The sequence below is a fragment of the Phalaenopsis equestris genome, unplaced genomic scaffold, assembly GCF_001263595.1.
Source record: "Phalaenopsis equestris unplaced genomic scaffold, ASM126359v1 Scaffold000224, whole genome shotgun sequence".
NCBI classification, from domain to species: Eukaryota; Viridiplantae; Streptophyta; class Magnoliopsida; order Asparagales; family Orchidaceae; genus Phalaenopsis; species Phalaenopsis equestris.
The window spans coordinates 2,415,571-2,428,402 of NW_018164666.1; the positions used below are offsets into that span (position 1 = coordinate 2,415,571).

At 35.6% G+C, this 12,832-nt stretch overlaps 1 protein-coding gene across 1 annotated transcript in view; it reads left to right on the forward strand.

Moving 5' to 3' along the window:
- LOC110023469 (DNA mismatch repair protein MSH2) overlaps positions 1-12,832 on the forward strand; it is a 53,102-nt gene that overhangs the window by 25,579 nt on the left and 14,691 nt on the right. Inside the window, exons 5-9 of the mRNA XM_020722907.1 lie at positions 2,194-2,748; positions 2,838-2,948; positions 3,044-3,133; positions 3,203-3,274; positions 11,596-11,706. Coding sequence (XP_020578566.1) covers positions 2,194-2,748; positions 2,838-2,948; positions 3,044-3,133; positions 3,203-3,274; positions 11,596-11,706 — 939 coding nt within the window. The remainder of the gene's footprint in view (positions 1-2,193; positions 2,749-2,837; positions 2,949-3,043; positions 3,134-3,202; positions 3,275-11,595; positions 11,707-12,832) is intronic.

Below are 12,832 nucleotides of genomic sequence, written 5' to 3' on the forward strand. Positions count from 1 at the left end.
GCGGAGCGGCAGCTTCGGGGCGGGCGGGTGACGGGATCGAGCAGAGCTGCGGCTTCGGTGCGGGAGACGGGATCGAACAGAGCGGAGGATGATCCCTTTAGGAATCTTCTCCGAAGGCCAATTACTATAGCCAGCCGAAGATTCGAGCGGGAGCTGTTATGTGAAAGCGTGAAAGCTTTGGCGGGGAATTAATTTGTTTCCTTTAACAGAGGAGTTTATTTGGCATAACACATCTCCTAATTAAATTTCATTATAGCTGGATTAAATATTTCATTTGAAATTATTTGAAATTTGAAATTCAGAAATTCAAAATTCAAATTACTTAACTCTCGTTCAGGCTCGAGTCCAGCCTGAATCGAATCCGAGTTGAACATGAGTTGAGTCCGGGCCCGCGTTTCGTTAAAAAAAACGTGCATCGATTTCCATGTCATTTGTGCCGCGCGTAACCCTAGCAATATGGGTGTCCTTCTCGGCTAAAATTAACGTTTCGGACGCGTTGACACAGTCCATTTCGTCATCCGGGGTCGTTTGGACGAGTTTGCCGACGGGTGAGTCGATTCAAGACAAAGTCGTGTGTGGTGCAGTGAGTGCGTTGCTGAGTCACCGAGGGTTCACCTAAGGTCGTACGATCCTGTAGGAACTTATTTTCGGGTCCTCTACATGTTGGTCCTTAGCCCTTGCAACTAGAAGTTGAGTGTTTGGAACCACTCATGCGAGTTCTTCACAAAAATGAGTCAAGAAGCGGTTTGAAGTTCTACGAGAGGTGGGCTCCATTACTAGTCCGCTAGGATGGTCAACAAGGAACTCCTAAGGCTAGATTATGGGTTCTGGGAGTAGGAGACTAAGATCTCACTAAAAATGAGGTCAACAGTAACTCCGAATTATGGAAATTAAGGCTCGAGGGTAGTTTGTTACTACTGCCATAAACTTGGTTATACGAAGAGAACTTGTCAGAAGTTGCTTACTAAGAATCAGAAGGGTTCTAGATCACAATCAACTCATAGGGTCACTACTAATAAGAACTCTCAGAGTTACTCTCGATTTCTCAGTTGAATTTTAGATATGCAATTTTTGTTCCAATTGATTAGATAAATGCCCTTATTATAAAAAATGTCCAGTTGAGCATTTTTATTTTTTTTTTACCTCCCAGAAAAATATCTTAAAATAAGACAAATGTTACAAAGGAATAACAATAGTAATATAGTTAATAAGATTCAACCTTCTTGAGAAAAGAATTTACCTTTTCAGCTAGACAATCTTTTCTTGGGATAATTTCAATGACTGGATTCCATAAAAATTATGAATGATTTTGGAGCCAAATGGATTTCCAAGATACTTGAAAGAAATATATTCGTAGATTATAACCCAAGTTTCAAGGTATAATGATGAAGATTTGTCAAATTTGATATTAAGATAAACAATTTTTTCATATTGTTGAACAATGTGCTTAGGTTAACCGATTTATAATGTGATTTCCCCACCGATGAGAAGAGTGCCATCCACAAATTGAATACTATTATTTAGCAGAGAGTCCTTGTTTACATGTCACCTATCCAATTATTATAATCAGTAGCCTTGAGCATATTGTGTAAGATATTCACCACATCGTTAAAAGGAAATATTGAAAGAGGATAATTTTTAGTCCTTGACGAAGTCCTCCATCATAATTAAATTGAGGAATTGAGGACTTACATTATCATTTACAAGATGAGAGTTGTCATGCACAATGGCTTCCTTAAACATGTCGATGAATCTTTGCGGAAGAATATGTTGTGCATAATGGATGTCATGGAATTCCAATACCAACAATAAAAAACTTTAATATAAGAATTTTGGACATTTCAAAGCATGAAATTAATAAGTTCATAGGTTGTCAACAAAATCTGCAGTGCTTCTATCACACATATGACACCTTAGGAGGCATCAACAACGTCAGGCTTTACAGTCTTAAGACTATTGGAGATAGTTTTTGAATAAAGCAACTTCATTTGATCTTTCTATTAGCATAGAACAAAGCTTCTTCCATGCAACAGTTAGCTTTGATTCTTGAATAGACCATTAGGATCTTTTCATGCCATCTATATTTAATTAATTTTTATGTAGTGTGTTTATTTTCTATAATGGCGGACATTGTTCTGTTAGCTTCAAAAATATTGTTCTCTTGATAAATTGATACATTTGACTCATTTACAGGCATGCAACAGGTTTCCATACATTAAAGGCGCCCTTGAGCATTATGAAGGACAGTTTTCTCTTTTAATAAGAAAGAAATATATCCATCCTTTGCAAGATTGGTTGGATAAGGATAAGCTGAATATGTTCATTGATCTAGTCGACACCGCTGTTGATGTCAACCATATTGAGAGCGGCGAATACATGATATCACCTGGTTATGATGAAGAATTAGCATTATTGAAAGATAAACTTGATGCAGTGGAGCAACAAATATACAATTTGCATAAGCAAACAGCCAATGATCTCGATCTTCCTCTTGATAAGTCCTTAAAGTTGGAAAAAGGGAGTCAGTTTGGACATGTATTTAGAATCACCAAGAAAGAAGAGCAGAAAGTGAGGAAAACTTTAAATACGCAGTTTATTGTTCTTGAGACTCGGAAGGATGGAGTGAAATTTACAAATACAAAGCTTAAAAAACTTGGAGATCAGTATCAGAAGATACTCAACGAGTATACAAGTCGGCAAAAACATTTAGTTTTGCGTGTTGTGGATACTACAGCTACCTTTTCTGTGGTAATACAGATGTTCTTGAGTTTTTTTTTTTTTAATTCCTGTTTTTACAATAAATTTTTGCTTACAATTTCAAGCAAGTTTTTCTTTAGATTTTTGAAGATTCGGCCAGGCTTCTTTCTGAGCTAGATGTGTTGCTCAGTTTTGCTGATTTAACTGTTTGCTCCCCTGTTCCATACGTAAGACCAGAGATTACCGGATCTGTAAGAATTATGTACTCCAATAAATAAATTGCGAGGCTATTTTGTTTGCTTGATTGTGAAGTGGAAGCACTATTGATTACTTTACCAATTTGTAGGAGGAAGGAGATATCATGCTAGAAGGCTGCAGACATCCTTGTGTAGAGGCGCAGGATGGTGTAAATTTTATTTCTAATGATTGCAACCTTGTAAGTAATACCTGATTATTCTCTCTGGAAAGATTGGCACTTGTTTTAAACTTTTTAGTGAGAATGCAGGTTCGAGGTAAGAGTTGGTTGCAGATTATTACTGGTCCTAATATGGGCGGAAAATCTACCTTTATACGACAGGTTTCTTCTTCATTTTTTTAATTTTTTATTTTTTTTTGCCTTCCATAAATCTGAATTTTACTCCATTTCATAAACAGAGGAGCAGTATCTCAGATTTGTGGCCTCCTTTTATCCTGTAGCACTTGAAGTTTGTTTATTTAGCCTGAATCTAACCATGAATTGCTAGTCCCATTATACAAGTTCCTTAGAAAATTGTGCTTGATTTTTGTTATGGATAGTGTATGTAGGAAGCTTATATATTAGAAAATTTGATATTAGACAACCTAATTAGAGGAGATCTAATTAGAGTATGTTTTCTTTATTAGAGTTATTTCTAATCTAGAGTGTTGAGAGTGTGTATAAATATGTAATATATATTTTTAATTGGGAATAAGAAAAAAAAAGCTTTCATCACATGGTATCAGAGCATCATCTATGAATACTTCGTTCGATTGACATAGACAATGTCGTCTGCTTCGGAACAGATGATGCCTTCAGCTTCGTCGTCAACATCCCTAGATGTCTTTGGTTTTGTCATCTAGATCGCTCGGCGTCATTGTTCGGTTCTTTGGTTATGTTCGAATGCCTTGTTTGCTTCAAACATCGGCGTCATTGTGGTGCTTCAATTTCATTTGAAGGCCCCATCTACTTCAAACGACATTTGTAAGGGCATCGACGACTTTGTCGGCTTTGTTCGAAGATTTCGTCTCAAAGGCTTCATCTACTTCGCTCTATGGTTTCATTCGAAGGCTTCGTTTGCCTACCTCTGTCGATGAGATTAAGGCGATGTTTTGGCCGCTCTGTTTAGTTCGCCCTACTTCATTTGTTCAAGTCAATTGCTGCATTTGGCTTTTTTGGCTTTGCTAATTCAGTTTTTTTCTTTTTTCTTTATTGGGCTAACAGTAAATGGTTGGTTGTCAAATTATTTGTCTCACAGTGCTTTGGCCGCTCCTTTAGCTTGTCCTTCAATATTAAATGACATTGATTTTGTATAGTAAATAAAATCTTCTTATGACAGGTTTGGTTTGATCAGTTCTGAAGATTACATATGAAAAGTAAATGTCAAATTATTTTTACTAGAATAAAATTGTGAGATTTTATTTAAGAAATTTTGCTAAAGAGTCACCTCATTGATGATCCCCCAACTGAAACTAAATTGAATTATTCTGAGTGGCTGAGAGCGGATGCTCATTTATTGATACAAATATGAAATTCTATCGAATCTGATCAATCTAGTCATATTATTTATTGCACTTGTACTAAAGATGTGTTGGAGAAATTGTTGTTTGTGTTTTCTAGAAGAGAAAATATTTATCAAATTTTTAAAGTATGCAAGAAGTTCTATCGAGTTGAACAACGGGATCAACCACTTGAGATGTATCACATGAATTTTAAACGTGAGTATGAAGAAATGAACACACTATTGCTCTTCAGTACTGATGTTTGAATTCAACAAGCTCAAAGAGAATAAATGATTATCATGAGTTTTCTAGTTGGTCTCAACTCTTAATATGAATGTGTCAAATCACAGATCTTATTTGACCCTAGATGTACTCCTTTGAGCAAAGCCTATATTAGATTAGTGCATACGATTCCGAATTCTCATGCCTCATCCGTACAACAACCTAGTGTAAACCTCAGTCTCAGGGCAATTATATAAATGAAACTTTGAATTTTAGATATCAAAGTTAGAAGGTAGTTTGTTATTAGTTATTACTGTGATGAATTTGGTCATATGAAAGAAAGCATTGGAAGTTTCTCAAAAGAACCATAGTGGTTCTAAATCACAATTAGCTCATATGGTCACTACTAATAAAGCCTCTCAGAGTTGGACTTTCTTGATCTTTGTATATGAATATATTAAGTTCATCAAATTTCAGGAAGATTTCGAGAAATCTCCCTATATCATTGCCCTTGCTATGTCAGGTAACAATGATACTTGTCTTTTTTTTCTCTTCAACACAATGGTTCATTGATTTTGGTGCTCCAAATCACATGACATGTAATTTAAAACTCTTTTCTACCTTTCATAAACGACTTTCTTCCATCACTTCAGTAGATAGATCCACCTTTATTGTTCTTAGTTTTGGCGCCATCAAAGTTACAACAACATTTTCTCCAACTTTTGTTCTCTGTTTTTCTCAATTCATTTTGTCTTGTTTCAGTTAGCAAAATCACGTGCTCTTAACTGTTATAAATTATTTTTTTTTCCAACTACTGTCTTTTTCAAGATCTTCTATAAATGACGAGAATCAGGAAGGCTATTTACTATGGATATGGAGGTACATTGACCCGTAACCTGTTTCTACATTTTATCTCATTTTGAGATTCCTAGTCGATTATGACATCCATCACTATCAATGCTAAAAAAGTTGTACCTTCAATTTTAATAATTATTATCTTTAGATTGTGAGTCGTGTCAATTTGCTGCACCATCATATTTTTTTTTCCTAGAGTTAATAAAAGAGTTAAGTCATAGTTTTGAGCTAGTTCATTCCATTGTTTAGAGACCTTGTTCTATTGTATTTATTGGAATTATGATATTTTATCATTTTTGTGGATATTTCTTGTATAAGTTGGTTTTACTTTATGAAATTTCGTACTAAGTAACTGTCACATTATTAATCCTTTTGTGTCAAAATTAAAACTCAATTCAATATTTCGATTAAGACTGAGAAGTGATAATGTCAATAAATATTTTTTGGCATCCTTTCAAATATATATGACACAAAACGGGATGCTTCACCATTCATCTTGTGTCTATAAATACTCTATCCTAAAATATAATAGCTTAAATAAAAATAGACACCGTCTTGAAATGACTAGAATTTTTTTGTTTCGAACAAATGTGCCTAAACAGTTATGGGTTGATGCAGTTTTTTATTATCAATTAGATACCTTCTACCATTCTATAAAATCGGACACCCTACCAGGTTTTGTTTCCAACTAACTTTTTATTTTCTATTGAACCACACATATTTGTGTGTATTTGTTTTGTTCGTGATACTCATTCTCAAGCGTCTAAATTGGATCATTTTTTTTGAAATAGTTATGGGTTGATGTAGTCTCTACTGCATGCTTTTTTAACAATCAGATGCCTTCAACTACTCTATAGAATCAGAAACCCAACGAAGTTTTGTTTCCAACTAACTTTCTTTTCTATTGAACCATGCATGTTTGGGTGTACTTATTTTGTTTATGATACTCGTCCTCAAGTTTCTAAACTAGACCTTAATTCATTAAAGTGTGCCTTTTTAGGATATTTTTATATGTAAATAGTATCGATGTTTTTCCTCTCTTGAATAGATACATGTTTATTGTTGATGTCACAATTCATGAACAAAATTTATTCTTTTTGCGACTCATCAGTGTTTAAGTTCTCACAAGATTTTGATGAGATGTGGGCTCTGAAACTTCACGACCAGAGATTATAACAGCTCTGCATTATTTTATAATTTTGCATAAGAGGGTCGAATTTTCAGAATGCAGATTGACTTGTAGATAAGACACTACCTATAAATTTTACCCTCATTTTTGCGAGGATTTTTTGATGTGGGGTTTGAGGTTTTCCAGATATGCAAACCCTTATGGTTAATTACCCCTCCCGATAACGAGAGAGCACTTTCGATTAAGACTAGTCATTAATGATTGAATATTCAACTTATAATAGCAGCATATTTAGGATTTTAAATTGTAGAATTCACCACTTGAAGCTTAAAGCAGATGGTGAGAGAATGAAGACGAAACCCAATCAAGATTCCATAGTTTCGTCACCCTAGGCCATCACTGTTCCTGATCTACTTAGTCAAAGGAGGTAGTCGACCCAACCTGCAGGAGGATTCGTATCAACAACCTATGAGTTGTGTTTTCCAAGAGATCCTTATAGATCCGGGTGAATGTTTGTTTAAGGAGCCAAATTTAAGTCAATCTTAGTTAACAAAAGGCTTTGTGCCAATCAATTATCCTTATGATTCACAACTCAAAGGGTAGAAAGACGTTGGAGAACATACGTGGTACAATCGTGACCGTAATATAATGGTGTCATTTGGCGGCAACTACCCGATCAGAGGACTCTGGTCGTAACCGCCCTTTTATCGTTTTATCGTGTCATTTAGCGGCAAACTCACGAGACAGAGGTGACATTTGTGAGCTAAAGTAAATCGAAAATCTGTCACCCTAGACAAACTCTTTGTCGCGGAGGGTGGATAGAATTCACTTTATGTTTTAAGTGATTGAATTTTAGTTTAAATATATAATGTTGGTTACTTTGAAACTTTTTATGTAAAAGATTGACCTCCCTCCGATTGAAATTTTCAATCAAAACAACCATCATTGGGGTATTAGGCATTTAAAGCTTTTATCTTAAAGTTGGGCATTTAATTTTATCAGTTTGTACTTTTATGGTACAAGTCCTGTCGACTCTTGTTCTTATAAGGAGAAAAATCAAACTATGTGATTTGAATTTGTAAATTCTTATTTCATGATTTAGACATTTATTTCGAGATTACTAAACTCGTTAACTCTAGTTATTATGAGGAGGAGGATCAAACTAGTTGGGTGGTACTTACAACACTATCCTATTGACAATGCTGACCGATTAGCCCACACAACATTCTCAAAACTCGTATTTAAACCTTTAATATTTTGGTTAGAGCACATGCAGACGTTTCAATTTCATATGTTTGAGTTATTTTAGTTGGACCATTTGATGTCTTAGGGTATCTTTAGCCTCAGAGTATCCAACCCATTATTCATATAAATCTTAGAAATACTTATGTTAATTTTTAAAACACTGCATTTAACTTGAGCAGCAGTCCTGAAGATTGATGAACTTTGAAATCATTGGTAATTTGAAATATTTGTAATATTATGATATCTGAATCCTATAAAATTTCATTTTGGGCTTAAAAGAGGGTCCTTTTCTGTTCGCTTATACACAAGGTGTGATTCTGGTGGCGATATATTTCAATTTTTAAGAAAACTCCATATTTGAATTATGCTTCTTCCCTAAGAGCCTAAATTCGAAATTTCAATTTTGAATTGATTATGGTGGCACAATTTCAAAATATTTCCTTTTTTAGATCTTAGAGCTTAAACTTTACAATCCAAATTTTTAATATTTTTGAGCCCTTAAGTTTTATACTTTAAATGTCTTTAAGAGCCTAAATTTTGAAAAGCTCGAGTCCCAATCACTTAAACTTTCGGCAGCATCCCGATGCCAATTTCAGGTTTGGGGGCATGGGAAAATGTTAACATTCTCGGCTATCTCAAAAGTCTTATTGGTCAGTGTCGTGAGACACTTCGGTCGGGGAGCAAAAAGAATATTTAACCCATAATCTCAAAAGATGCGATGGGTCTTCAAGGTACTTGTAGAAAATTTCAAATCACAACCATAGGGTTCCTTGATTTTAAAAATAATTATCTAGAGGAGTTCATAATTTTCTCCGCCTAACGAGTACTTTGCTCTCCTCAAATGGAGGTTTCAAAAATTGACCCATTGCCCTAACATTAGACCTTTTTGAGCTTCGATGTCGTTGACGACGAAGTTGAAGATGATAAGGGGCACATGAATTACATTGTGTTGGCCTTGAACCTGAGGACTAATCGAAGAGTAATTTCGTGTAAAGGAATGTAGACACAGGCAAGCGTTTTGCTTTGCATCAAGCACATAACGGGGGCTCAAGCGGTTTTCTGCCTTTTTTTTTACTTCATTGAGCGGGAAGACATATTATTTTACCCCGTGATTACGTCGTTCCTTTCACAGTGACCGTGTCGCAAGTGTTGTTTGGGCCGGAGAGGGGTAGGTGAGGGTCTTCAACAAAGCAGTGCAGAAGGAGAAAATGGATGAGAGTTTCGTGTCTCTGCAGGCAACGATCTCGTTTTTCCTTTCTCATAGCCCTAATAGCAATTGTATCGTGATGACAGGGGAAAAGAAGTAGCAAGCGAGACTGTACGTTGCGGTTCTCTCTATGGATAGGAGGAATATGAATAGTGAGGATGCCCTTTATGGTTTTGCTTCGATCCCCCCAGTAGAAGTCGTCGAGTAGGGCCTCGTTTGTTGAGTTATGAGCAAGTGGACTGGAACAACTACATGAGAATTTAATATCAATTAAATTTAATTAACTTAATTAATAACATTAATAACTTTTTCTTGATAATTATTATTTTTTAACTTCAACATTATTATAAGTTTAGATCCTGCTTAAGTGCTACCTCCACTGCTTTTGTCTAGACCACCTATAACTAATATTTACTCGAGAGAAGTTTGTCCCCTCCATCCTAGTCCGACACGAATATCATTTTCCTCATTGGATCCTTCTCCCAATGACCTTAATTTACCTATTGCTCTTCAAAGAGATAAACGCCAGTTTGTCTATCTCATTTCCTCTTGTTTTAACTATAATCAATTATCATCCATTTTTTTTTTTGGTTGCTTCTTTCGACTCTGTTGAGGTTCCAAGATTTGTTTAACAAGCCCTATACCATTCTGGGTGTCGGGCAATGGTACTTGATGAGATGAATGTCTTAACTAAAAATGAAACTTGGAAACTTGTTGAACTATCTTCTAGCAAGAAGGTTGTGGTTTGTAAGAGGATCTTTGTTGTTAAGTTTCATTCTGATGGATCTGTAGTTTGTCTCGAAGTTTGGTTGGTTTGTAAGGGCTATGTTTAAACTTATGGGATTGACTGCTTGGACACATTCACTCTGATAGCTAAGTTGACTTCTGTTCACTACTGCTGTCCTTGGTCGCAATAAATAATTGGCCCCTGCACCAGCTGGATGTGAAAAATGTGTTGTTGTATGATGATCTTTTAGAATAAGTATACACAGAGCAACCTCTAAAGTATGTCGTCTTTGAAAGTCCTTATATGGATTGAAGCAAAGCCCTCGAGTATTGTTTGAAAAATTCAGCCAAGCGATAAAAGAGTTTGGGATGCAAAAAAGTAGAAGTGATTACACTGAATTCTATATTTAAGTTATTTGTTTTGAATCATTTTATTAGTGATTTATGTCGGTAAGATATTATTATTATTGGAAGTGAAGTGCAATGAATTTTATTATTGAAATCATTTTTTTTCAAAATTAGTTTAGCTCTAAAGATCTGGGTTCCTTGAAATACTTTTGGGGGATTGATGTATCAAGAAACAAGAAGCATATCTTTCCTTCTCAATGAAAGCATGTGTTGGATTTGTTAGCAAAGACTGAGAATTAGTGGCCAAATCATGCAGTATTCTGATATTTTCTAATTAGCAAGTTAATGAAGATGGAGAGCTTTTTAATTATCCTCAACGACATGGAAAGTTAGTGGGAAAATTAAACTATATTGCACTAACTTGTACTAACCTTGTTTATAAAGATAGCACTATAAGTCAGTTTCATGTCTTCTCCCACAATCTTTCATTGTTTAGCATGGGAACAAATAATATGTTACCTCCAGAGAGCTTATGGACAAGTTATTTAATAGGATCATGAGCATAGAAATATCGAATGTTTTTCTGATGCAGATTGAACAAGTTCTAAGATTGATCGAAGATATGTTACTAGATATTGTGTCTCTATTGGTGGTAATTTGGTTTCGTGGAAGAGTAGGAAACATAATATAGTGTCACGATCTAGTGCTGAATTTGGTATCGTGCAATGACACAAGCTTCGCTTAAATTGATGTGAGTTTCCCAACTCTTGATCGAAATGGAATTTAAGAAGATAGTTCCTACAAAACTGTGGTGTGATAACTAAACTGCAAATTCATATTGTCTGAAATCTTATTTTTCATGAACAAACTAAGCACATTGAGATGTATTGTTATTTTGTTTGCGAAAAGTTTCAACATAATCTAATTACTATAGCTCATGTGAAGACTATTGAACAACTAGTTGATATCTTCACAAAGGCCCTTAATGAAGTTTGGGTCACTTATATTTGTAACAAATTGTGCATGATAAATATCTATGCTCTCAGCTTGAGTGGGAGTGTTATGGGTAGTGTATATTAGGGAGCTTAATATTAGGCAACCTAATTAGAAATCTAATTAGAGGGTCTTTTATTATTCCTAATCTATAGAGTTGGGAGCGTGTAAAAATATATAATATATGTTTTCAATTGAGAATAATAAAAGAGGAAGTTCCCTACACAATTTCTAAAATTACTGATATGCTATGCTCTTCCTGTTGCTTATGCTTATATCATGGGAAGTTGTTTGAGAAACTTAGGTTTGAATTCATAAATTTCATAAGTTCTATATAAAAATTCATTCTCGCGATTTGTTATTAACTTTTCTGCATCCTGCAAGATGTCATGTATATTTATGGGTTTTTTTTTTTCTTACATATTTATAATGGTAGGTCGGCGTGAATGTGTTGATGGCGCAAATTGGATGCTTTGTTCCATGCGATAAGGCAAGTGTAAGCATTCGTGATTGTATCTTTGCCCGTGTTGGTGCTGGTGATTGCCAAGTAAGTTTTTCTGACCTCTGATATTTGTTTTAGTGTCTCCGTAAGTTTATCCAATGAGATTGTTTTGCCCTCCAAGTAATAGGACAAGACTTGCTCTCTCCACTTTGAGCATGATTAATTGTTACTTGTCTTCACATTTATATAATTTTGGCGGAAGCTTTGTGATTGATAAGTTTATTTATTTTGTTTTCTAAATTAGTGAAACAATGGTAGCAGTTGCAGTGAACTTTTGCGTTCAAGCTATTTTACTTGGGGGAAATTGACATTTTAGGAGGGCATATTCAAGTATTGGTGGTGCAAAAGGAAATTCGTTTAGAATTTCTTTTTTTTTTAATTTTTTTTTTGCATTATTTACTTTATTTCCAGGTATTGGCTGTAAACGCTTACCGTCTTCAATTGGTTGAGAAAAATTTTCCTCCATGAAGTTAGTAGATGGTGGGTTACTCACTAAAGCCATAAACTTCAAATATATCTAAATAGACTCAAGGAGAAATTGACAAATGCCCCATTATATGATACTAGAGTACACCCAAACCATAACAAAAAAAATAATAATAATATTACTAAGTACAAATAAAGGATTACAACCAACACACTTCAAATGGTAAAATATAACACACAACACTCAAACTCGCATTAGGGCGGCTCCAAGGTGATGTTGGTGACGGTCAGAGAACTGGTTGAGGTGGCGACAAGGTAGGGAAGGAGGTTTTCGTGCTTTGGTAGAGGAGCGACGACGATTATGGACAGCTGGAATGGCCAGGCAGTAAGGGACGACAGTCCCCAGATAGTGGCAGTTTGTTGTTTGGGGCGGCTGGGCACTAGGAAAGCAGCAAGTGAGAGGTGTTGCGGCGATGGAATCTAGCTGGAATGAGGGAAACAACTGGTCGAGTGGCTACAACAGTAGAGTACAACATGGAATGACTGCTTTTGGGTGGCGGCAACAGTGAAGGCATGGGACTGCCGAACAACCAAAGGAGGATCGTCTGAAGGATGCGACAGTGGGAAGGATGGCTCGTCGGTGACGAAATGTTGGGAAACAATAACGTGATTGTTGTCGGGGTGGCTTGCAGCGATGGGGAATGAGAGTCAGCGAAGCTGGAGGGTTGCAAATGAGTTAGGGAAA